The 26,537-nt window shown below is 30.2% G+C and overlaps 2 protein-coding genes across 2 annotated transcripts in view; one reads left to right on the top strand and one right to left on the bottom strand.

The window, feature by feature from the left end:
• LOC126762498 (serine-rich adhesin for platelets) overlaps positions 1–26,537 on the top strand; it is a 234,692-nt gene that overhangs the window by 156,962 nt on the left and 51,193 nt on the right. The gene's annotated exons all lie outside the window — the stretch shown is intronic.
• LOC126762499 (solute carrier family 26 member 10) lies at positions 4,549–21,768 on the bottom strand. The gene is made up of 6 exons (XM_050479286.1): positions 21,689–21,768; positions 8,564–9,012; positions 7,859–8,456; positions 6,462–7,205; positions 6,245–6,393; positions 4,549–5,557 (listed from the first exon to the last, which is right to left on the bottom strand). Exons 1-6 carry the CDS (start codon positions 21,695–21,697, stop codon positions 5,002–5,004), a joined length of 2,505 nt encoding a protein of 834 aa, XP_050335243.1. The 5' UTR covers positions 21,698–21,768; the 3' UTR covers positions 4,549–5,001.

Genomic DNA, 26,537 nt, shown 5'->3' with positions numbered 1-26,537 from the left:
TTCAAAATATGCATAAATATACATATAGTATATATAAAAAATACCATATATACAAACCTATTTTTTTAAACTATATTATTTATTTATTTATACAATATTTCATCAACTGTCAACAAAGTTCAACGCAACTCTGAAAAATACAAGTTATTCTGCTTGTGCATACCTGTTAAAACGTTTGTACTCGTCATAGTTTTTGAAAATTATTAAAAATCGTTGGCGCGAACTTGGTCACGATATTTGGAAACTTTGTATTACTGTGTAGCACTTACAGTAGGCCACCGCCTAGCTAGATAGAGTTAAAAGACAAGCCAATTAGCGCATCGCATACCACTAAACGCTTTGCCAAACTAAAATTTGTTTATGTTGTCGCTGTTTTGTTAAATATTTGTTTTATTTTATGCCTTATTTACTGGTAATAACTGTTAATTAGTTGTGTCGATGCATTGATCCGTATACATAGATTTACATGTATGGCGTCACCTGTTATCTGAACACTTTTTAGTTTAAGGTCACACCGCGTAATTTCGTTGAGGTCACATGAACGCGGTAATTTGTTTTGATGGGAAAATACACATATACATATGTATGTGTGTATGTGCGTAATATACAGGGAATCCCGACGTGTTATTGATGTCATTTAAATTTTTTATCGCATGCGATTTTAGTTTCTACATTGATTTTGAAAAGTTATGCATGTTATTTTTTTGCATTTGTAACAGGTTTTTTTATCGTATGCGATTGATAATTATATTGTTGATTTTAATAATGTATAATTTTGCATTGTTACGGAAAACATACACAGATTTTTGTTAATCCTTTTTTAGCAGTGTAAAATGAAATTTTCATCGAATGCGGTTTTTGGGCTATTGAATTAATAAATCATATCTGATTTTTCACTGTTAAAGTGACTGTGACCACAGGTTTCCGTAATATTTTTTTCTTTATTTTCTTGGCATTGTCATTGAATTTTTTATCGCACGCGATTTTCATTTTATGAATTTCATAACGATTATTTAATTAATAAATAATCCTTAATTTTTCATGGTTACGAGAAAAAGTTGAAGATTTTCAGAATATTTTATTACTTAAAATACGTATGTAGTATATACATATATTTTTTTAAATATTTTTTTTGAATATTTTTATAAAATATATGTATAAATATATAAACATTATATGTTCCCGGTTATTTTTTATGTTTGTTATATTTTTATTAAAAAAAGAAATCAAACAATTTTTCATTTTGTAAAAAATACTCAACTATTTTTATTAACAAAATGTTTTTTTCATGCTTTTCTCATTGCATTTTACATACATATGTATCTGAATAGTTGCGCATCACTTTTATTACTTTTAGGTTATGTAGTTATGTATATTGCATAATAAAATATAATATTTTACTTATAACAATTTAATTAGAAATATACAACTTATAAACTTGCTTCATTTGCAACATTTACATAACAATTGTTCGTTTTGGTTTAAATTTACAAAAATTATATATGAAATTAAAAGTGGTTTAAAAAATATTTTATTGTTTGCAGTCGTTATAGCATTCAAGTCTACAAAATACATATGTTAAGTACAATTTATGTATATAAATCGAAAATTGTTTACAATGTTTTAGAAATTTAAATTTTATACATTATTATTGTTTTATTTTGACAATTATTTACTTTTAATAACCACTTGAAAAACATATTGAATTTCAAAGAATTTTTTTGACATTTTAAATTTTTTTTAAATAAAATTTTTTATATTATGACCATCTTTTATATTTAATATGCACTTGAATAAAAAAAAATCAAAAAATTAAGTTATTTGCCTTTTTGAGTGATTTAAAATAATCAGTTGGAATTTTTTTAATTAAAAAATAAATATAACCAAATTGTGTTTTACATTTAAATTATTTTGACTTGAAAAATACATTAAAATAAGTTCTCGGTCTTTTTAGCAATTTCAAACAATTTGTTTTAGGAATTAAAATTTTTTTTATAGTTTTTTTTTATATTTGACTTTTTTTATTTTTAATATACAATCGAAAAACGCAAAAAATAATTTTAAATAAATAATTGAAATTTTTCTAATTAAAAAAATAAATATAACCAAATTGTGTTTTGCATTTAAATGATTTATTTTCAATTAATGCTGATTTAAAAATATTACTGTTTTGACTGTCAAGCACTAGTTATGTATTTTTTTATTTAATGTTCAATGTTTTCTTTTTAATAAGGTTTTTTTAATAAATTAAGTTCTAAGCACCATATACATATGTACATATGTATATATGTATATCTGTAGTAAATATTTAGACACCTCTTATGGCTGGCTTTTTTGGAGGCACTTGTTAATCGTATAGTCTCTCTTAACTAGCTAATTACTTATATAAATATACGCTTATATAATATTTTACTTGAAATATTGCACAACACGTTTACTCATGCACAAATGACATCACATATTTGCAGAAAGTTTATATATAATATTATTAACAACTATTAAGTTTAATTGTTGTCTATTTTTCACGAACTTTTATATTTCAATTTAAGAAATTTTTGATAATAAATTAGGAATAAATTTAAAAATAACTTTCAAACAAAGAGGATTTTTTTTATTAAAAACAAAAAACAAGATTATATTAATATCGTAAAAAATATTTTTTATGTTCTAAGCTTTTTTCAATTTTTTTAATTTATTTTTTTTTTTAATTAATTAATTATTTTTTTTTAATTAATTTATTTTTATTTTTGCAATTTAGATAAATCCAATGCATATTTTAAAAATTTGAGGTTTTTGATATTCAATGTAATAAAAAATATCAATGATAATTACATATTGCGTTATAAAACTCCATTCAATTAAAAGCATTTAACCTCAAATTGAATTTTAATTTTGTAATGAAAAAAAACTGTGCGGAAACATATTTTATTTTATTTTTTTCATAAAATACGCTCTTTTTAATTATTATAGCTTTAAAATTATGTTTTCAAGCTCCCCTCCCATTTTTTTTTAATTTAAATAAGAAAATTTAATTTTAATTTTATAATAAAAAAAAAATATGCGGCCAATTATTTTATTTTATTTTGTTCTTAAAATACGCTCTTTTTAATTTTTATGACACTAAATTAAGTTTTCAAGCTCGCGTTCCCAATTTTTTTTTAATTTAAATATAAAATAATTTTGTATTTTTAACTTTTGTATTTGTAACTTTCAATGTAATTGTAACATTGGCAATATTTTTTTAATATTTAATAAAATTAAAAAAAAAATAAAATAATTTTTTTAAATAAAAAAATAAATTAAAAAAAAATAAAAATTAATTTTTTTTAATATTAAAAAAAAAAATTTAATATTTTTTTCTAACATTTAAAAAGATTTCAATGATAATGACATTTGCCTTACAAAAATTCAATCAATTAGGTAATATAATTTAATCCCAAGCAGAATTTTAACTTTGTATTAAAAATGTATACAGCAACAAAATATTTAGCTGAATAAAAAACAACATATACATATATACAATTTTGTCTAATTTTTTTTCATAAGATGGGCTCAATTTTGTTATGATAGTTTTATATAAAGTTATTTGATCATATTTTTTTATTATTTGTTTATTATAAGTAGCGGTACAAATTCTACAAATAATTTTATGTCTTATAAAAAATCAAAAAATATGGAAATTTCGTATTATATTTTATTGTTTTTATATGCAATATTACAATTTAATTGATTCACGTCTTTTTTTAATAAAAATATATATTTTTTTACTTAAACCCAATTTAACTTAATAAGTATTTTTAATTAAGTTATGACTTTATTATTCATTGCAGATTTTTTTTGCTAAACAGTTATATTTTCTGCATCAATTTTTAATATAAATATATAATATTTTTTCATATATTAATATAAAATATATCGTATTTAATTTATTATTTAATTTACATACATAATTATTATATGTAACACTAAGTACATGTTTCACAATAATTTTATATTTTTATTATTTACAGTACAATTATCTGTGCCAACAAGGTAAAACAGCTGAAATCGGTTTTTATGAATTTTGAAACTAAACCACTTTAAGAAAAGCTTTTGTGCTAAAATTATATTTGAAGCATTGTAATGCAACAATAATTAGTTAGAACAACAAAAACATTAAATTTATTAAATAAATATATACAAATTTAATAAATAGATAAAAGTTTTTTAATATCGTGTTGGGGTCCCAGTTTGATTTTAATATTTTTTATAAAATTTAATTATTGTTTTTTATATTTAAACAAATTCTAAATAAATTAAAATGTACAAAAAAAAATATTTTTTGATTTGGTTTTACTTTGTGGACACAAATAGTTATAAGCCGGAATTAATAAGTTAAATTATCCAGTTATAAACCGGATATTAATAAGTAAATTTTTATGTATTTTATATTTTTTTGTATTTGCATATATAAACTGCGCTGTAAATAGTAATATTATTTATTTATAAGTTTTCTTTTATTTTCAACTTATATTACAATTTTTTTTATTTTGTATATAGTTTTTATACATATGTATATACATAAAAATAAATAATTAATATTTGTAGTTAACGTCGTTGTACCTTCTTTCGTATATATTTTATATTAGGTGGTTGCAATTTCAATAAAAACTCAAAAAATAAATGTTTAACATTAATATATCAATTAAATTTTAACTATTACTATTAAGAATTTTTTACAATTTGCTATAAGCACGCTAGTTAAGTATAATTTTGCTTAATTTTTATTATTATATCTTTATGGTTTTTTGTTTCTTAACACTCACTCAAGGTACAAGCTCCCTAAAATGTATATAAAATTCCTAGATTGCGCCACGCAACTGTATTTATTAGCGGAGTTAGCAACCCCGGGTTTGCTTCACAGCTACTGTTATTTACACTTTTATTTACAGTGTACTTAATGCCTTAGACATTATTATTTATATATCTTACACGCCCATTTGCAAATCTGTACATTAAGTCTCATGCCAGCCGGCAAGCCTTGGCATATTCCACAGCATCATGTAGTGTGGGGAAAGTTTCGAACGGTCCCTCGCCCAACGCCATGCTATGCACTAATGTATCGTACACGCGATCCGATGGACTGGAGATGAATAAACGCACACCCAGCGCTTTGAGTTCCTTCATGATATCGGTTATCGCTTTACAACCCGCCACATCAACGTGACCCAACATGGAGAAATCCAATATTAGGAAATTGAAGTTATTCAATTGTGACACTTCACCATTTTCAATGGTTTTGCCATTCTGTTGTACGGCTGTCTTATTGCGTTGCAGTTTCTTCATATCCAAACCGATAATGTCGTAGAGGGAACGTCGGAAATACATGTTCGTTGCGAAATTTAGTGAGCCCACGTAACGGAAGATTTTCGTTTCGGGCACTTCAATCGCGTTGCGATGATGATTGAGATCCACATAGACGGCGGGTGCTTCGGGTATGGTGCCCAATAGGCAGCAATATGGTTTCAGACCCTTTATGTAGAGCGCCAACAAAGAAATTAAAATGCCGATAAGGAGGCTGTGAATTGAGAAGAGAGGGAATTAGTATGAGTAAGGAAAGCCGGAATCAGGCCACTGTTGGGAACGTTTCAGCTTCATATAAAGGCAGCAGAAATGAAAACATTCTTCTAAGTGGACATATCTAGAGTTAGTGTTTTAAGTAAGACCTAGGTATCAACAGCTTTAATCGTTATTTATTTAAAAAAAAAATTTAGCGTAGAAATTGTTAGCACTCTGAGAAATAGGGTAAGTAATAGAGAGGCTTATTCTGCTAAAAAATCTGAAAGGAAAATAAGCAGTTTTCTAAAAAAGCCTAACCTTCTAGTGATCCTATTTGGTAGCTAATAAGCCATAGTATATATTAGAACTATATAACACTGTCTAAGTGAACCAAAAACAGGTTACATATTTGTCAAGCAACTGTTCTCAGCTAACTAAAAACACATAAGCATTAAAACAGTCTGACTTCTGAGATGGAATGCGGACTTTACATCTCTTATTCACAGGCTAGAGACCTATCTGTCACAACGGCACATCGATTTCGGGCCTATGCAATCGAAACCTAGATTTATATGCAACCAGGAACGGTCAGCTTGGTAGCTTGGAAGCTACAAGAACAACATATCTTTTATTCAAAAATTCTTAGCTCCTACTCCAGTCGTTTGTTTACTGGAGTTATAAATAAATCCTTCATACGAGTACTCACCCATAATCAATATCGATCAATACGACCAGTACAAAGGTCGTAAGCCATGTGAGAAGCTCCAACTTGCCTTGTTTAGAGTATTTCTTAAGCTCTTTGGCCTGCAGGAACATTGGCTTCAACGCGACAATAATAACGCCCGCCAACACGCACTACAAAGCAAAGAAGAACTCTATAAATACTTGTACAATGCAACTCATCAGATGAGTCTACTACTTACCCGTGGCAGTGTGCTGAAAAACGGACCCATCCACAGCAATGTCATTATAATCAATGTGGCTGATACGAGTGATGCTATCTGTGTCACACCGCCGGTCTGCTCTTGTATAACGGAACGCGACAGTGAACATGCCAGTGGATAGCAAGAGAAACAACTGGATATACAATTGGCCATGCCCAATGCGAAGAGCTCCTGATTAGCACGCACCTCGTATGCATGTTTCCGCGCAAATGTTAGTCCCATAGACATGACAATTGAGAAGCTGACAATCGCTATAGCAATGGAATCCACCGCCACCACTGGTATTAAATCCATACGCGGCAGTTCAGGCATAGGTAAACCTTTTGGAATATCACCGACTAAAGTCACACCATAGTTGTCATGCAGACTGAGTAGACGTGATATCAAGGTACCGCCTATAACGGATATCAACTCGCCGGGGAAAGGCAAGCGACAACGTTTCTTTAGGCAGGGCTTAAGCCATTCATTGCAGATCGTCATGAAGACCATAATGCAGAGGCAAATGACAAGCGCCACGATATTCGTTTTTGGTATAGACTTGAAGAGATCGATGACGGTAAAGACAATTTTAAAAGCCCCCTTATAGCGTGGCACTTGCACACCGAGCACATCCTTCAACTGACTAACGGTGACATGTACGGCAGCGCCAGTAGTGAAGCCATTGACCAGTGGCTCGCTAAGTAGTGCTGATAATGTGCCCAGACGAAAGAAGCCCATGCCGAGCTGTAAGGTGGAAAAACAGAAATATTATGAGTAAGGTTTGGACATAAATACAGTATTCAATTTTATTATAAAGCTGCAAAGCATTGTATATAAATTTTCGAAATATGGAAATATGCTCCACGTTATGGAATCTTAAAATAATTTCATCGAATGGTACATTACACATTTTTAGAATAATTTTTAAACTTTTGAATAATAATTACATTTTCGATGTCATTTTCGCTGCAATATCACATGCTTTCGGCAATACTACGTAAATTATTCATAAATAAATGTAAAGTGTTTTCAATAATTATTTTTGCATCAATTTCAACTTATGATCTACATACGACCCACACAGTATCCACACTTTTTAACGTATATTAACAATTAACTTTCTTTCAAATTGTGTTCCACATACGACCCACAAAAGGTACACATACGTTCCACACCTTTTAACGTCTATTTTCATTGTACTGCAATATTTTTACTTGCTTCCGAATCGCGCACTAGAAATTTTCGTGTGGAACGTAAATTATTTAGTCGTATAATGAACCAAATATTACTTTTTCTAAATTAATTTAATTAAATAAAACAGACACTGCTTTGTAAAAACCTACAACTTTCAATATTCCACTCAAGTTGCATTAATTCAAATCCTTTATAACACTTACATGTAACAACCCCGTGCAAAACGCCAACGCTGTTGCCACTTCGACGGGCGTAATTATCTCAGCCACCTTTACGGCTTCCGCTGCATCACCCAACGTGCCATTTATCGCCACCGACGGTGCTAACAACAAGTGATCTTCGGTGGCATATGTTTGTACCACCTTCAATGTCATCATAGATATCACAGCAAAAGTGCCAATCGATATGTGCTTCGATGTGCCCAATATCATGTAGACTATCACGGGGAAAATGGCCAGCGAGAGCCCACAACCCGGTGTCACACCCGCCAATATACCGTACGCCATACCATGGGGTATATTCATAATCGCCACCGTTATACCAGCCACAAGATCACCCATAGCATCACGACGCAGCGAGTAGCGTGGCAACCATTGTACAATCGGTATTATGCCGACAAAAAGCGACAGAAAGGACCAATGCTCCCAAGAGCGACGTACACCCGATGGTATGCTTTTGTCGCGCGCACCATAGCCAGTCTGTTTGATGACCACCTCGTGGGATAAAACATCACGATGCACGTCATACTTCGGTTGTATTTTCGGCTTCTCCGTTAGGTAAGCCTGTGTGAGAGGTTTAGTTCTGCGGTGAGTGAGAGAAAGATGGGAGAGAGTGAGTAAAAGTGTGAGTGTTAGTTGAAATTGAGTAAATGTTTACTAATTTTTTCTTTAACTTTTGGTTATACTCACTCATTATCACCATTCTGTTGTGCCATCTTTCTGAATTCGCTTGCATCCACTACCACATCGGTGTACGGATGTTGTTGTAGACGTTGTTTATACTGTTTGTGACGTAAGCTAGTGCGTGGTGTGATCGCTGTTGCTGTTGTTGTTGGTGTCGCTCGTAAACGTTTCGGAAGTTTCGGCTTAGTTCCGGTCGGCTTCGAAACTTTTACGACACTTGCTAGTTCGAGTGCGTCCACTGATGACAATCGTGTTACTTTGATGCTACCAGCGCTCAATGAGATTGCTGACGAAGTGCCCGCTTCGTCGCCGTTGCCAACGTACACACGATTCGCTACCCCTGCGCTGCCAGCTGCCAATGGCGTAGGTTGTCTTGTTGCGTTGCCGTGCGGTGCGCGTCTGCGTTTGAAATGTTCGATTGCAAATTTACGAACGTTTTTCAAATTGATTGGCTTCTAGTGTTTGATAAGGCGAAAAGAAAGTAAAAAAAAAATTGCGATTAAAGTTTTGTTGTATTGAATTGTGGGAGTGTGTGTGATATTGTTTTGGCTAAATATTATACACATATGCATATACATAAGAAAAATATCAGCAGATAGCAAACTAATCAGATGGCTGGTTCTACGCGTATGTGTTTACAGTTACTCGTTCGTACATGTGTATTTATATTGATATGCACATGTAGGTAAGTATGTATTTACATTTAATTGCTAGCTAGAAGACGTGAACTCAAACATTTTGATTAATTGGCAGTTGACAGAATCATAAAAAATATGGCCCTTGTTATCTTTATTTGCAGTTCGACATTGGATCAGTGTGACAGAGTACTGATAAAATATACTATACCACTAGATACAAGTGACTTTATTTACAAATATACAAGCGCAATTATTGTTGTCGCCGAATTATGCTATAAAATGTGTTGCATTGAAGTTATGTCATGAATTTTTTTAACACTGCCAAGTTAAGATACCGCGATTGCTATGTGAAATGGTGGTAAAAATTATCTGTTTACATTGATAGCAACTGATTGTAAATTAATATAAGTTACGTTTTTGACAAAAAAAAAAATAGTAACTATAAGGTAGTTTACATAATACTGTCATCAAAAAACGTGAAAAATTAATACTTAAAGCGCATAAAATTACTGCAAATATATGGGAAACAACACACTGTAACATGAACTAGTTGTTTATTAATGCTAAAATAACTGTAAAAAACTGGTAAAACCTTATATTTAACTAAAAAAATGCAATTAAAAATATGTTCCACATACGTTCCACATTATTTTTATTTTCTAAATCGGTAGAAAAACATGTTGGTCTTATTTTTAACTTTCTCGAAATTGTAAAAAACTGGTAAAACCTTATATTTAACTAAAAAAATACAATTAAAAATATGTTCCACATACGTTCCACATTATTTTTATTTTCTAAATCGGTAGAAAAACATGTTGGTCGTATTTTTAACTTTCACGAAAATTTACTAAGATGCAATTACATAACAATAACACTACAGCATGTAGTAATTGTTAATAATTGCATTAAAATAACTTCAAAAAGTTGATAAAACCTCATATTTCAAGAAAAAAAAACAAATTTCAATTATGTTCCACATACGTTCCACAAATATTTTTTTATTTTATATATGGATAGAAAATAATTTGTAAGTACTTTTAACTCACATTGCACAGTTTAAAATTAAACTCACATAAAATATAGCATTTTTCTTTTTTTATTTTACATACGGTGAAAAAATAATTTCTAATTGTTTTTAAATGTAACAGCACAATCGAAAATCTACTTCCACTTAAGCACAACACTTTTTAATAGAAGCTTGAAACAAAATTCGATCATTTGGATATAAACAAAATTTTACATAAAGCTGTTATATAAAGTGGCTTGGACCACAAGCAATATACATACCAATATTTAAACAAATAAATTATAATTATTAGTTTTCTAAAAATTTCAAAAAGTGAGACCACTTTTGATGGAAGTAAAAAATTAAAGGTTATGAAACAAAATAAATGTTCCATAGTCTACAATATTATCATTTATCCACTTTTGTTACATCCCACTCTAAATTTTTGTGCAATATTTCAATGACGCTGCATCAAATTATTTGTAGTTTTTTTAATTCATAAAATTTACTCTAAAATAGTTTTGGACACTTAAGCATTCAGATTCCACATCATATACATACATATGTACATACATATTTTATATAACAAGCGTAAATTTATTGCTCTAATTTCTTATTTCTATGCAAAAATTCACTTTTTCAATCAAAAATAATGAGTTTTAAATACCATCCTCATGTACATACATACATATGTGGACCATAATAATTTTTTAATGAAAATACATAAGTATATATGTATGTTTAAAGTAGCTTTTAAAGATAACGCACTACTACTTTTATACGCGAGCGTTTCGTTCCGATGTTTTAGCACTTAGAATCCACATAACTTATTTCATACAACGAGCGTAAATTGAATATTCTAAAGCGTGCTATGCTAAAATTCACTTTTTTAATTACTTATAACAAATGTAAGTGAAATTAAAATACCATCCACATACATATGTTCCACATAATTTTTAATAAAAATAAGTATATGTTTAACAGACGCGGTTTTCTAAAGCACTCCTACTTTTCTACGCGATCATTTTGTTTCGATGTTTTAGCACTTAAATTCCACATAACTTATTTCATATAACAAGCGTCAATTTAATTTTCTAAAGTGTTACTATGCAGAAATTCACTTTTTAGATAGCACATAACAAATCTATAACAATTTTAAATACCATCCACATATGTTCCACAATTTTTCTTTTGTGGAAATCGATATATATTTAACGGAAGCTTCTATACAAAGCAATCCTACTTTTCTACGCACTCAATTAATGCCTTTTTACTGATTTTCTTCAATGCCAAACACCACCGACGACACTCTTACACTTTATTAGAAGAAACAATAATTCTTTTTTCCTTCAGTTAACTTATGGTAGATGTATAAGCGCTATTGATACAATTTCTTGCAATATTGACACTTTTGTTAAAAATTTAATATATAAATTTTAAGAAGGATTTTATTCATATTCCAAAAATTATGAACATTTTTATTTATTTTTTTTTACCAATTATTAATACGCCGACCGTCCAGGCACAAAAGTACATATGTTCACAGAAGCTTACGTTTTGGCTAACTGCGTTTTATAGCTTGTACACGTGGCCTTTTAAAGCTGTCCAGCTAGAGTCACATATTGGCGGAACACTTAAAATCAATGCAGCAGCTCCTCCTACTTCGAAAGTTTTTTTTTTCATAATATTTCTTGTTGTTTTTGTTAATTTAACTAATCAACAAGAATATCTTACAAACTGTCACAGCAAATATTTGCACGCGTGTAACGCGTACGTGTGTGTGTGCACTATGAAAACCACATACGAGCAGCAGTATGGACTCGCACTTATCATAAATAATGTTGTCGACGACAAAGCATAGGTCAGTAACATGGATGAGTGATGTAAAAAATATGCATAACGATCATGTGCGAACTAAATATGCATACTTTTTGATCAGATGATCAAGTTGAAATTCTGTAATTTGTATCAGCTGATTTGGCGACATAAACTGTGCAAGGTTTTATTTACACGATCATAGCAAACCACTCTAAAGCAATGCAAAATTAAATAAATTACTAAACCAGTACCGAAAGTCGTTGACTGAACCCGACGATCCCGTAGACACATGCACATCACTGTGCGACACTAAAGTAACAGGCGAACTTAAATAGTAAATAGATGAGACAACACCACGGTTTTGGGCAATAAATCGCTGTCAACAACACATAGCCAATCAGCTGTGGGTGATAAGTGAATGCGAATTTTGGGAGGCGCAACTAATACTACAATTACCCACGCTGCTTGTGTGACGTATAGCGACAACTTTGTACTCACTTGCGTACTTAATATTTACATAGAGTTATCTGTTTATACTGATATGTCAAATGTCAAGTGCTGCGATAAAGTTTGATTTGAAGTCGGCGCAAAAGCGAAAACAACGAATGCTAGAAATTCTAGATCACTACTATTTAGCAGGGAAAATAGCATTTAATGGTGAAATTGTTGAGGTGCTACGACATTTTCAAGCAGTAAGGCATGTGGTTAACACAACAGACTGGCTTTCTAAGCGCTGCAAGAGAGTTCGGCGTTGCGATCGACCTGCTAACCTAAGTGAAGTGGTGGCGTAAATTTTGGAATTTGTCTTGTGAAATATAGCAATATTCTAGCAGCAAATTACTTAGTTGTTATTTTGTTGCAATTTTGTTCTTTTTGAACATTTTTTCATACCCAAATGGCAATCTCCAAATTTTTGTCCATATTCGAAATTCGTTGATATTTATGTGGCCTGTACGTTGTAGTTGTAATTGTAGTAAAATTTGCTATTCAAAAAAGACACACTTATAATTACATTTTTAGTGCTTTTGTCAATATATCTACATACATACACACGAATTAAAATGAATGTATAATTTATTTCCAAAATAATAGATTTTCCAAAGCTTATAGCAAAACAATGACATATGATATCCATATATTAAACGAAATGACGTCACGTTTGTTGAACCTTGTCTTATGTTAATACAAGCTCTGTCAACTAACAATATCTTATCAGTTTGCCACTGCCTTTTAATGTCTTATGATCCATTCACATACAGCTTTCCTCGCTTTGCTTGACAATTCATACTTTAACAACGAAGCAAAGAAAGCCGGAGTGAACGCTTTGCTTTCAGTGCTGCTCCGGAATTGTTCAGATCGAGTCACTACAGCTTATAGCTATAATATATGTATGAGCGTATTTATAGGAATTTTTTAATCAGCTTCTAAAACTTTAAACACGTTTTTCTCGAATCTGAATTGGCCTACATAAACCACCACCTTCTTTGAGATACATACATATTTATATATATATATGATTTTTGTTAATAATTTCTATATTTTTTAGCCAATCTAATGTAGAATTCGGCGCCTAGAGAAATATTTTTGTTGGAAACTATTTAATATATTGCAATCAATATCATTTCAAACATGTACCACATACGTTCCACACATTTTCTGTTTTATATATCGATGAAAAATAAATAAATTTTATGTATTTTTAACTTTCATTACACAATCAAGAATTTATTTCATAAAATACCATTGACATATTCACGATGGTTTTCAATAGAAGCTTGAAACAAATTTCAGTCATTTGAACACCAATGCATATAGAATTGAAGCTAATAAACTAAAAATCGTCGTCGAGAGACTGATTTAACTGAAAACTGTTACTTGCATATATTGTAATTCATATCATTTCAAATATGTTCCACATATATTTCCACATATTTTTTTATTTTATATATCGATAAGAAATAAATAAACTTGAAGTATTTTGAACTTATGGCACAATCAAAACTTTAGTTCATGAAATACCATTCACATATTTCAGATAGTTTTCTTTAAAACCTTGAAACCAGTCGCTTGAACACTAATGTCCTGCTAAAGCATATAATTGAAACTAATAAACCAGAACTCGTCGCAGAGAGAAAGATTTAACTGAAAACTATTTAAGATATTGTAATTAATATCATTTCAAATATGTTCCACATACGTTCCACTTTTTATACCTCGACAAACATTATTTTTAAGTATCTTAAGCTTTCATAGGACAATCAAAATGTTATTTAATACAAAAGCAATATTTTGAAATATCATCCACTTACGTTCCACATTTTTTTTTATTTTACCAAGCGTTAAAACATATTTTTAAGTATTTTTAAATTTCATAGCACAAACTAAAATGCATTTTGAGAGAAAGATTCATGCCTGATTTTTATGTCAAGTAATATTTAATGACAGTTGAAATCCCAGTTTTCAAAATTTTACAGCAATTAGAACTAGAAAGTCGTTTGAGGTTATTTTTGTGAGTTTTGTGAACCATTAGACCGTGAATTATTTGGAACTTCTAAACTGAATTAGTTGATGGTTAAATATTAAAAAAATACCCCAATTTATCATACATGACTTGATAACATATATAATTATTCCACATTATTCAATTTAATTAGAAATAATTTCACCACAATTTATCAAAACTTTATTTATGACACGTTGATTTATAACAGTAAAGTAAATATATGGGTATTTACAGTAAAATTTTTGCATTTATCCATCCACTAAATTTTAATTTTACTTATTAATGATATTATCAGTAATAAGTAATTAGAGTATCACCCCAGCAAACGAAACCCAATCGATCATCTGCACAAATCTCTAACAAGAATCGGTTAAATCTGGCGTCTGTTAGTGAATGTGTGTCATTGTTTAGCTCTAATAGTATTTTTGTGCATAAGTATTTAAGTAAATATATATGTTTTTGAAAGTATGGCACGAATAGCTATTTATACGCATAAACACACAAACATATGTACACACCGCATATATAGATATGAGTAGAAGTCACGCACATTTGAGACGCTAATTACAATTTTGGGGTTTTTAAGACGAACCTGTTGGGTTTAACAAACAAAGTTCAAATAATAACACATATTTTTAGTAAGAAAAATTTTTGTTGGTTGTGAAATACCTACATGAAAGTAGAGTAATGTTGAGTAATTTCTAAGGAAAAATAATCAAATTTTTTTAGTTAATTTTTAGAAATCTGAATCATATAAGAGAAAGACTAAATTTAGTCGAAACGAAACGTTTATTGTGTCAAGTTATTACTACTTAGTGCTTAGAAGACGAGATGATTGTCTGATTTAAATGATTATGAATATAATTATTACTAACATAAGGTAGCTACTTAGTTATGCTTCACCAACTTTTTTGGACATATGATAGCATTTTTAAACAAATTATTTTTTCAAATATAATGTGGAATGCATATGAATCGTATATAAATTTGTTAAAATTTATAATTTCATCTGAAGCATGTACATATGTATTTTAAACACATTAAAACGCTTCTATTTATATTTTAGAGATATTAAAGTACTTTAACATTTAAAATACGCATATGGAACGTATGTGGATCGTAAAAATACTTCTAAAAACTTTCATTTCTAAAATAATTCTAAAATAATTAGTTGCAAAATATAATGTAGAACATATGTGGATCGTATGTAAATTATTTCAAATTTAGATTTTAGACATATTATTAATTAGTTAAAATTTATAATTTCTTCTGAAGCATGTATTTTGAACACATTAAAACACTTCTATTTATATTTTAGAGATATTAAAGTACTTTAACATTTAAAATACGCATATGGAACGTATGTGGATCGTAAAAATACTTCTAAAAACTTTCATTTCTAAAATAATTCTAAAATAATTAGTTGCAAAATATAATGTGGAACATATGTGGATCGTATGTAAATTATTTCAAATTTATATTTTAGACATATTAAAGCAATCTAACATTTAAAATACGCATGTGGAACGTATGTGGATCGTAAAAATACTTCTAAAAACTTTTATTTCTAAAATAATTACATATGTATATTTATGTATTTTGAACACATCGAAGCACTTCTAATCAAAGCACGGTTGCAATATATAATGTGGAACGTATGTTTATGTAATTTCATTAATATTTATATTTTTAGACACATTAAATCACTCTAACACTTAATCGTAAAAATACTTGTTAATGTATTGCAACAATTTTTACTTCCAAAGCATTAAAAGGTAAATAAGTTTACACAAACAGTTTTGCTGTAATTTTTAACGGCCTGATATATCAATATTGTCAGAAGTTTTGTCAAACAAAGTCAATTGTTGCCTTACAATAACTTCTAATTATCTCGCATGAGACTTTATTTTTCTTTTGGCACACCATTTTATTATTCAACAATTATCATTTTCTTATTTGCCAGTATCTTTTATATGATTCACAAACACACAAGCTGACAGAATAAATGACATGATTGCAATTTGTTTGTTTTTTCATTTTTTTCTTTCAAAAAACCACCTTGCAAGTGAGCATTGAACTTGACATTGTGACTTGCATTGTTTGTTCTTATGTGTGTGAGTCACAATTGTATAAAAATGAATAGGAAGAAATAATTTTGAGCCAAAAATATAAGTGAGTATGTATGTACATACATATGTATGTAAAATGGATACCGTTGTTTTCCAATACCAATTTTCAGCGCTTACAGCAAAAAGAGGAATTACCCATGAAGGTGTGATTCCATCAATCCATGATATTATAACATTAAGAGACTGCTAATCGTATACATAATATACTAAAGTGGAACGTGTTTAGCTTTATTATATAATAAGAATAAGTGGTCGAAAATGTGCGGAACATTGTGTGTATATATGTGGAACAAATGTGGATCGTATTATTATTTGGCCAATATAAAATTTCGACCAAAATAAACCATATGGAAATACATTTGCATTGAATGCGAAAATATTCTTTGAAATGTATACAAATATTTGCGCATTGTTACATACTTTAAATGGGATCCATACTTTAAATATATTGAATTTGTTTGACATCTTTTTTATAAATATTAAATCTATGTAATTTTAGATAGAAATATTTATAAAATCAAGAAAAATCATATTCACAATAAATAAAAACTTCTTTCCAACTGCTACTTTATCCAGCCAATGCAAGTACATCTGGGCGTATGAGTAACATGATTTTCCTTGAAGTGAAAAAATGCCTACACAGTATGAATTGCTTAAAGTTTCTTCAAATATAAATATATAAACAAAGAAATCGAATATCAAACAAAACATAACACAAAGAAAATGTAAATAAAATTTTTATTTATTTTATCATTAATCAGAATAAATTGTTTGCACAATCTAATAAGTGCTGTTGCACACTGCCATAAAGGCAAAAAAGGTTATTAACTTCAACTTAAGAGATAAGCGCAATTTAGTCTGTAGATTAAGAAGATTAGAAATATGAATATTTCGGAAATATAACAGCTGCAGATTTGCAGCTAAAGGTTTATGATAATGAAATGGTTTAAAAATTATAAAGAAAGTTATTAAATACATTCAGTCACATAAAACTTGATAAGCAACATTGTATATATTTTATGAAGCAGTTCAATTCAATTATTACCTCAACTACTTTTATATCGTTTGAATAGCAGCAAACTGAATCTTAATCCTTATTGGTAGAGATTAAAAGCAATTAAACATTTGGAGAATTTGAGCGCATTACAAAAAGAAGTAGCTTTAAGTAGTTAAAAAATATTAAATTATTCTAGGCACTACCCATATGGGAAAAGTTAGAAAATAATTCACATGAACGTTGCATAAAATATTTTTATGTCAATGTGTAAAAAGTTTAAAAAATATTAAATTTTATAATGCTTCGAATTTAGGTTCACGTCGACCAACTGCTTATACTTCAAATTTTAATATTTACGATGTTTATTTAACATTTAAATTTAGTTCCACATATAATCCACATATGTTCCACATTAAAATTTTAATATTTAATGCTTAGTTTAATAACACACTTAATGTCAATGTGTAAAAAGTTTAACACAAATAAATTTTTTAATATTTTCAGCATATGTCCCACACAATTTTCATGTCGACCAACTGCTTATATTTAAAATTTTGCTATTTACGATGCTTATTTGGCATTAAAATTAAGTTCCACATAAAATCCACATAAGTTCCACATTAAAATTGTGTATTCAATACTTAGTTTAATCAAATTTGAAAAATCAGCTTCAACAAAATGCGTGAAAAGTCACCTGTTAATGTAAATATTATATAAAAACATGTAACCTGTTCTACTAACCTACAATAACTTAAAATAAACAAATTGCGATGCTTGTAATATTCAGCAATCAATCATTTTAATTAGACACTTAGGCATACATACATATGTGCATATGTACATATTTATAGTATGTATGTATGTGCATACATATGGTAGGTAGGTCTTTACATAAATAAAGATTTGAAGTGTCAACGTGATCAATCACAGTACAATGTCCAACAAGTTAGTCAACTGTTGAAGCTGATTACCAGTTTTAGTCAGTGCCAGTAAAGAATAAAAAAAGTTGATTGAAATAATAAAAAATAAAATTATCGCTTAATTCAGCTTAAGTGGTAGTGGTGTAAATATTTTACACTAAAACACGAAACACAATAAATTATTTTGAAATAGAGCAATTATTTACACAACTTTACATTAATATTAAATGTGTAGTTCTAGCTAAATTAATGTGCTTTTAAATAGAGCAACGCTGGAAGTCCAATATTTATTTATTTGAGCGTAAACAAAATCTAGTGCTTGCGGTATTGTTTAAATATATAATATAATACTATGCGTTTACATTAAAAGCAAATGCAAAGAATTAAGTTGCGAGTAATTTTAAGCTTAACAGTGTAAAATTTTATTTTAAAACTAGTCTCAAAATTTCTATTTTTATTATATATTGCATATTAAAAGGCAACTTATTATAAAAAATAAAAAATTTCCACTCTCAGTATCGAAAAGTTCATTTTGGAACGAATTCCACACACAATCCACACAATTTTAATAGAAAAAATTACTATTGATAAAAAATAGACAATATTTTCATAAACTCAAACGATTTTACTCACATTTCAGATGCATTCTACACATAATATTTTTCTATTTTTATTACTACATGGAAATACATATGTATATATATCAGTTGTTACAAAGGAGGAAAACTATTTTTTAATTCAACACTTTTCACTTAGAGTCCACATACAATCCACACAATTTCAATACAAATGAATACTAATGATAATTAATAAACATTATTTCTTTAATTTCAAGACTGTTTTACTCACATTTCACATACGTTCCACATATAAAATTTTTCTATTTTTTACTACATTGAAATATTTTAGTTGTTACAAAAAATTAGGATAATTTTTTTATAATTCAATAATTTTCACTTAGAGTCCACATACAATCCACATCACTTAGTTTTAATAAAAATTTCTATAAATATTCTATTTCTATTTCTATAAAATTAAAACTATTTTACTCACATTCCATACGTGTGGAAAAAATTTTAAATTTTGCTATTTTTATTACTACATTAAAATATTTCAGTTGCTAGAAAAAATGAGCACAACTAATTTATAAAAGTACTGAATTTTGCATTCTATTGTGTAGATATTTCTGCACAAAACGTTGAATTAGTAATAAAATACATATTTGCTGATGTAAAAAAGAAGAAGGTATGCATGTACAAGTATGTATGTATATGATTTACTAAAAACAAATGTCACATCCTAACAAGCTGGCATGTAAATAGGCAAACAAACGATGACAATAAATAAAAAAGTGTTGTTGATAAGATTAACCAACAATTTAGAAATAATAACACAGAATTGCATGTAATTACATACTTTGGATGTGTAGGTATATACATACACATATATATACGTATGTACGCATGTAAGTCGCAAAGCATACTTTTATATTCATGTTTCACACACTGTGTGTGGTCGGAAGTACTGCTGTGCACACGCGACAGACACTACGCACGGTGGCTAGAGAGCACTTTAGACAACACTTCAGAGTTGATAAGTAAAATACGTAGAATCACAAATTCATATATACATATATTTAAATGTATGGTATGTAAATCCGCAGACGTCTGAAACTGACTGGATTCACATATGTAAGTACCTATGTAATTATTACACATAATCACGTGTAGTGTGAAAATAATGAAATAAGAGTTAGGCATGCAGCTAGTGTGTGTAGCCTTATATATGTATGTATATAAATATTGAATAAGTACACATGTATGAGTATATAGATATGTACATATATATGTACACATATTCACTTTGTAAGCAAATTCGCCACAAATCTTATGGATCGATAAATCCTACAGGTGTTTTGGCGAGCGTTAACAAGTGGTTTGAAATTTGTTGGCAATCATAGTAATGTGCCAATTAGTGATATGAATGTGCGTCATAGAAGTTGTTGAAATTTTACTTAGTGCTAAGCTATTTACAGATTATATGCGACTAATGCCATTGAGTGTGAAATTATATGTTCTTGGAATTTTAAGAACAAACTATCAGACGTCTCGCGAATTACTTAGTAATTAATATTTTTTGATTAAAACGCATTTAACTCAATTTAAAAATGTTTTAAGGAAATTTTTTAAAAAACGCATCTTACATTCCACAATATAATTTTTATTTTTGAGCCATATTATGTAAAAAAATATAGTCTTCATAAGATTTTAACAAAATAAAGTAAGTTTTTCATGGAGTTCACATACGTTCCACATTATTTTTACGGTTGATCATATTACATAAGACACATTCCACAAGGTAATTTATATTTTTGAGTAATATTATTTACAAGCAACCAGCCTTCCCAAGATTTTAACGAAATAAAATACTTTTCTCATGAAGTCCACATAAGTTCCACAACTTTTTAAGGTTGATCATATTACATAGGATACCACTTTCGATAATAATGATTCGTGAACATTTGTATTAAGGTTTTTATGTAATATACATATGTATGTAACGAAAACCTGCTTAAACGATTAATTAAAAACTATACCGCTAAAAGCTTAAACTTCAATCGAAACTAAATTTGTTAGTGATATCCAAGTTTAATTTTGTATACAGTATTAGCTATAAATAGCACAAAATTTCTTTATTAATCAATGAGAGTTTATTTCTCCCAAGTTCCACTTAATAGCCGCATAAGTTCCACAATATTTTTTAAAATAGTAATCAAATTCGTATTAAAATACACAAGTGTACTAATTTACGCAAATTCAACATAAGTTCCACTTGATATCCACATATGTTCCACAGCATTTTTTTAATAATAATGAAATTCATATTAAAATATACAACTATGATACCTTACGCAAATATAATATATCTTCCACTTAATATCCACATATGTTCCACAACATTTTTCCTAATAATAATAAAATTCGTATTACAATATACAACAATGCTGCTTTGCGCACATGTAACATAAGTTCCACTTAATATCCGCATATGTTTCATAACATTTTTTTTTAATAATAATTAAATTGGTATTAAAATAAATAAGTATGGTACTTTACGCACATCGAACATGTCGCTTGCTTTGAAAATTCAATTATACTTAGTATATAGTCACAGCTTCAGTGGTAATCCAAAGCTAATTTAATACTTAGCTTCTTTGCTTGCGAGGTTTAACGTCACAGTGTTACCGTATATGCGAAAGTCTTGCAAACAATTTACTTTCACGAGATGCACTATAAATATATTTGCTCCGTTAGCATTCCTTGGCGTGGGAAAACTAAATGCTAATAAAGTTATCTGCCTAATGCTATGCAGTCTCCAAAATAACAGCAACTGCAAGCAGCTCCAAAGTAAATATGCAGTTTTATTCATATAATAAAATGTTTCATAGTAGACAATATGGATTATAACTATAATTTGTGGCTTCAACTATACGGCATTATTATAAAGTGTATTTACCAAACAGATTTTTTATACCTCGTACTTTTTCACTTAATAGCAAAATGTCGTAATAGAATTGAGTCCTCTTTGTGGAGCTAAATAGGCCATTAAGTATTTGGCGCCTTGGCGTCTGAGTACATTTACATGAATTATTATATTTAACATAATTGTAGAGGCGAAGCAGTCACATTCACCAACCGAAATCAAGCATAATAATATATGTTTATTAAAAATAATTCTTGACTGCTTTCTCTGCATAACGAAAAGGAGCAACCCCAGCCAATATGTCGTTTTTGAATAGGGCGATGACATGATAAAACGTCATCAGTCGGTTCCAAAAACGAAAAAGGCAGCCAATTGAAGGTCTTACCAAAACACTACTTATTTTTCTTACAGTAATACCCGGTTAATGCAATTCGAAAATTATACAATAAATTGTTGATTACATCTAAAATGCAATTCAGCTGATTTATCTTTTAATGAAGAGCAATTGAATCAATTAACCTAATAAAAGAAAAATCGTATGAACATGCATTTCATAGAAATGAATAGTAATATCAATAATTTTTTTATATAAAAAAAAGTCACGGCTTCCACAAAGCGTATTCATGTGACGTCACCAGAAATTGCGTTGGTTGAGCCTAAAAGCATTATTAGTGGCTGGCTCAAATTTCGCCAAAACTTATATAGCGATGAATCGAACAAACAAGTTGTATAAAACACGTATACTGACATAATCATATACAGATAGAATGAAAAGCTGTTATACCGCTTTAATGAGGGCGCCAATACGAACAATCAACTGGTATAAATAATTTAAAAGAGCTTAACTATGTAGATTGGAAGAAAACAACTGGTATAAGTCACGTTGACAGGCATAATTTAATATAGAGAGCATAGCAATAGTGGTTATAACATTTTAATTAAAGTGACAATATGGACAAGCAACTGGTATAAAGACAGATTGGCGTAATCTAATAGTAGAATAGTAAAAAAAGGAAAATACGAACACACAACCGGTGTAAAATAGATATACTGGCATAAAGTAGTACATCCGAGCACACAGCTGGTATAAAAGTATAGACTGACGTAATTCAATAGATATATAATAACAAACAGTCATACCAAATCAATAGCGGTAACAAAGTATATTCGAACATACAACTGGTATAAAGTCATAGACTGACATAGATTAATAGAGATAGAAAAGGAGGAATATACGAACACACAACTGGTATAAAGGCATAGTCTGACATATTTCAATGCAGATATAATAATAAGTGGCTAATCAGCATTAATTACAGTGGCAGTAAGTACAAAAAACTAGTATAACGATGTAGAATCTTATATTATAACGAAATCGATTCGAAGAAATAACTGGTATAAAGTCATAGACTGACATTATTCTATGCAGATAAAATAATAAGTGGTTATACAGCATTAATGGCAGTGGCAATACGAACTAAAACTGGTATAAAAATATATAGTGGCATATTACAAGTATGTAGATTCGAACAAATAACTGTTATAAATCATATACACTGACACGATTAAATGCATATAGCATACCAAGTCGTTATACCACTTTAAAGGCAGGGGAAATTCGAAAACTGGTTTAAAACAAGACAAGTAAATGCTAGCAAGTTGTTATACCACTTTAATAAGACTCCTATACACTATTGTATTAAATAATAATTTTGTTTTGAATTTTTTTTTTTGCCAAATTTTTTGAGTCGACAAGTCATCTACAAAAATATACTTGCGATCACCCTGTTTAGCGAATCGTGCGCTTTATCGCTCCTGTGCGCTGGACAAACAAACTGAAAATGGTGATTTTCTTTCATTTATCATAACAAAGTTGCATAAAAGTTTCTCTTATCGTACTCACTATGAATTACAAGCCACTATAAACATTTATCATATATCAAATGTGTCATGACTCGTTCCAGCTGAAATTCCTGCATATAAACACCTGCTGTTATAATTTATACTATGTGTACATATGAGTATATATTGTCACCTAAAATGCAAAACAACGTAGCACCAAAAAGAATCGAAAATCGCTGTCAGATGTAATAACCATTTTATAACCAAAACATGAGTCATATATGTGTATATGTTAACCAATAGGTAACCATTCTATAACCAAAACTCATGTTTTGTTTCAATTTGAGTGGCTTCTATTACATCGTTTTTCCTACGCCTGTAAACTTATGAAAAGTGATGTTTACCATATTTTGCATTTTAGGTGATGATATACATATGTATGTATGTATATACTTTTTCCGGTATGTAAAAATCAAAAGCAAGAAATTTAGTTTCAAAATTCTCACACAAAAATAACCTTCACAGTTGTATTTCGATAAAAACAAAGTAACTGTTGTGTAACAAAGCAAATAGATGAGCATTTTTATATATGTACGTATGTATATAAAAGTATATACATACATACATATGCACATACATATATGCCATTAAATAATTATTACAAATGAGTGTGAAAACATATGTTTGTTACATTACCGGCTTGTTTCATAACTTTTGTATTTATATGTGTTAGTATATTAACACATAACATATGTATGTAGGTAACATAGAACCGATTTCGGTTAAACACAAATTAACAGATTATGTATGTATCTTATCGCTATCAGTTTTGGCACATGAAGCGCTTAAATAGCTAATTGCTTGAGTGCACAGACACAACTTGCTGATCGAGTGTGTGCGTGTGAAGGTGAGCGGTGTCAAACACTCAATGATGTCATAAATCATGGAGCATGTGATTGACAGCAAAGCTTAAAATTCACTAAAAATAGATAAAAAGTAGATGCATATGTAAATACATCTTGCGTTATATACTTATGTACATATATACTACATATATATTCGTGCTTATATCCTCACTTATCTTTGAGTGTTAAATGCCCATTTCATCACTTGAAATATTTTGAAATTTTACTTTTATTAATGAAATATTTTTCTGTTAAGGCATTTCGTTCAACATAGGGAGAGGGGTGTCAGATATATTGTGTATATCTGGGTCGATTCTCTATAAGTAGGATACCTGTTGATTTGACTCCAAGAGAGAATCGGCCAGGCGACCATATTGGTGCGGCGCAGTTAAGGATCGGCCTACCGTTTGCCTTGCGACATACAAGGCGAAATCGGCTAGCTGTCGGCTAGCTAACCGCAACGGGGAGAGGATGGTGACCCTGTGGAAACACTTGTTTAATTCTTCTCAATTTAGAATTTTTACCTCGAAACAGTACGGATGATTGCCGACCACTCAGGTAGTTCATAGTCCATCTCTTCAAACCTGAAAGCAGCCTAGATTTTGGATGTCCTCTTGAAGCGTTGTATGATTGACTGACGGTTTTTGACAAATCCAATCCAAATCTTGCAGAGTGGTTTTGGGTTCCGCCCTGCGGAATCCCCTGTTTAATTCTTCTCAATTTAGAATTTTTATCTCGAAACAGTACGTATGATTGCCGACCGCTCAGGTAGTTCACAGTCCATCTCTTCAAACCTGAAAGCAGCCTAGATTTTGGATGTCCTCAAGTAGCGTTGTGTGGTTGACTGTGTCAAAGGCTTTTGACAAATCCAACGCTACGAGGATCTTCCTCTTGCAGAGTGGTTTTTTGTTGAAGCCATCAAATATCAGATGGAAGTGAAGGTCGGGATGGGCAAGGCCTCAAGTGTCTTTATTATTGTGGAAAGGAGAGTTATCGAGCGATTGGACTCATCATCGTTGGCGGCTTTCCCAGGTTTCAGTAGTGTGAAAACTTTTATTATTTTACCCACATCGAGTAATTGAAGAGTGGTAAGCGACAAGTTGAGAACCTTGATGAGCAATTCACCTGACAGCCGGTTCAACGTTACCGGAATTGACACGGTTATTTTGCAGATATCAAACCCCGTTTGGATCGGTAAGTTTTAAATTAAACTTCTCATCACTGGAGCAACTCCTTGCAGCAGGATTGCCCCGTATCCTCCTAACTCGTGCTGGCATTGTGTCTAACCCGGGCACGCAGGAATTTTCTTCCATACTCCACCGCGGTTGATACATGCAGTGGATGGAGCCATCTTAAGACCTGCGCAGGCCTCAAGACTCACCGGGTGTGAACAACGAGTTACGTGACCCCATGCTGCCAACGCATTACTGCGACATTAGCCCCTTTAGCTGTGCAAACTGCACCAATTTCGCGCAATGCACCGCAATTCCACCCGAGTGACTAACAAAGGACCTCTACAATCCATAGGAGCTCAAACAGGCAGCATGACTCTCTTTCTGATCAGTCCCCAACCCTCATCCCGCTCCAATTGTCGTGCGAGAACCACTCAGCAACTCCTGTTTCCTCGCACAGTCTGTTCCGTGTGTCAGAGCGTCAAACGTCGGAACGTTACATTAGTGAAGTGCAATTTTGCACTTACTGGTTTCACTTACCGACTTTTTACGGCCTGCGCACCACAC

Source organism: Bactrocera neohumeralis, chromosome 6, assembly GCF_024586455.1.
Source record: "Bactrocera neohumeralis isolate Rockhampton chromosome 6, APGP_CSIRO_Bneo_wtdbg2-racon-allhic-juicebox.fasta_v2, whole genome shotgun sequence".
NCBI lineage: Eukaryota > Metazoa > Arthropoda > Insecta > Diptera > Tephritidae > Bactrocera > Bactrocera neohumeralis.
The sequence above is the reverse complement of the archived record's forward strand: the minus strand, read 5'-3'. Positions and strand labels throughout refer to the sequence as shown.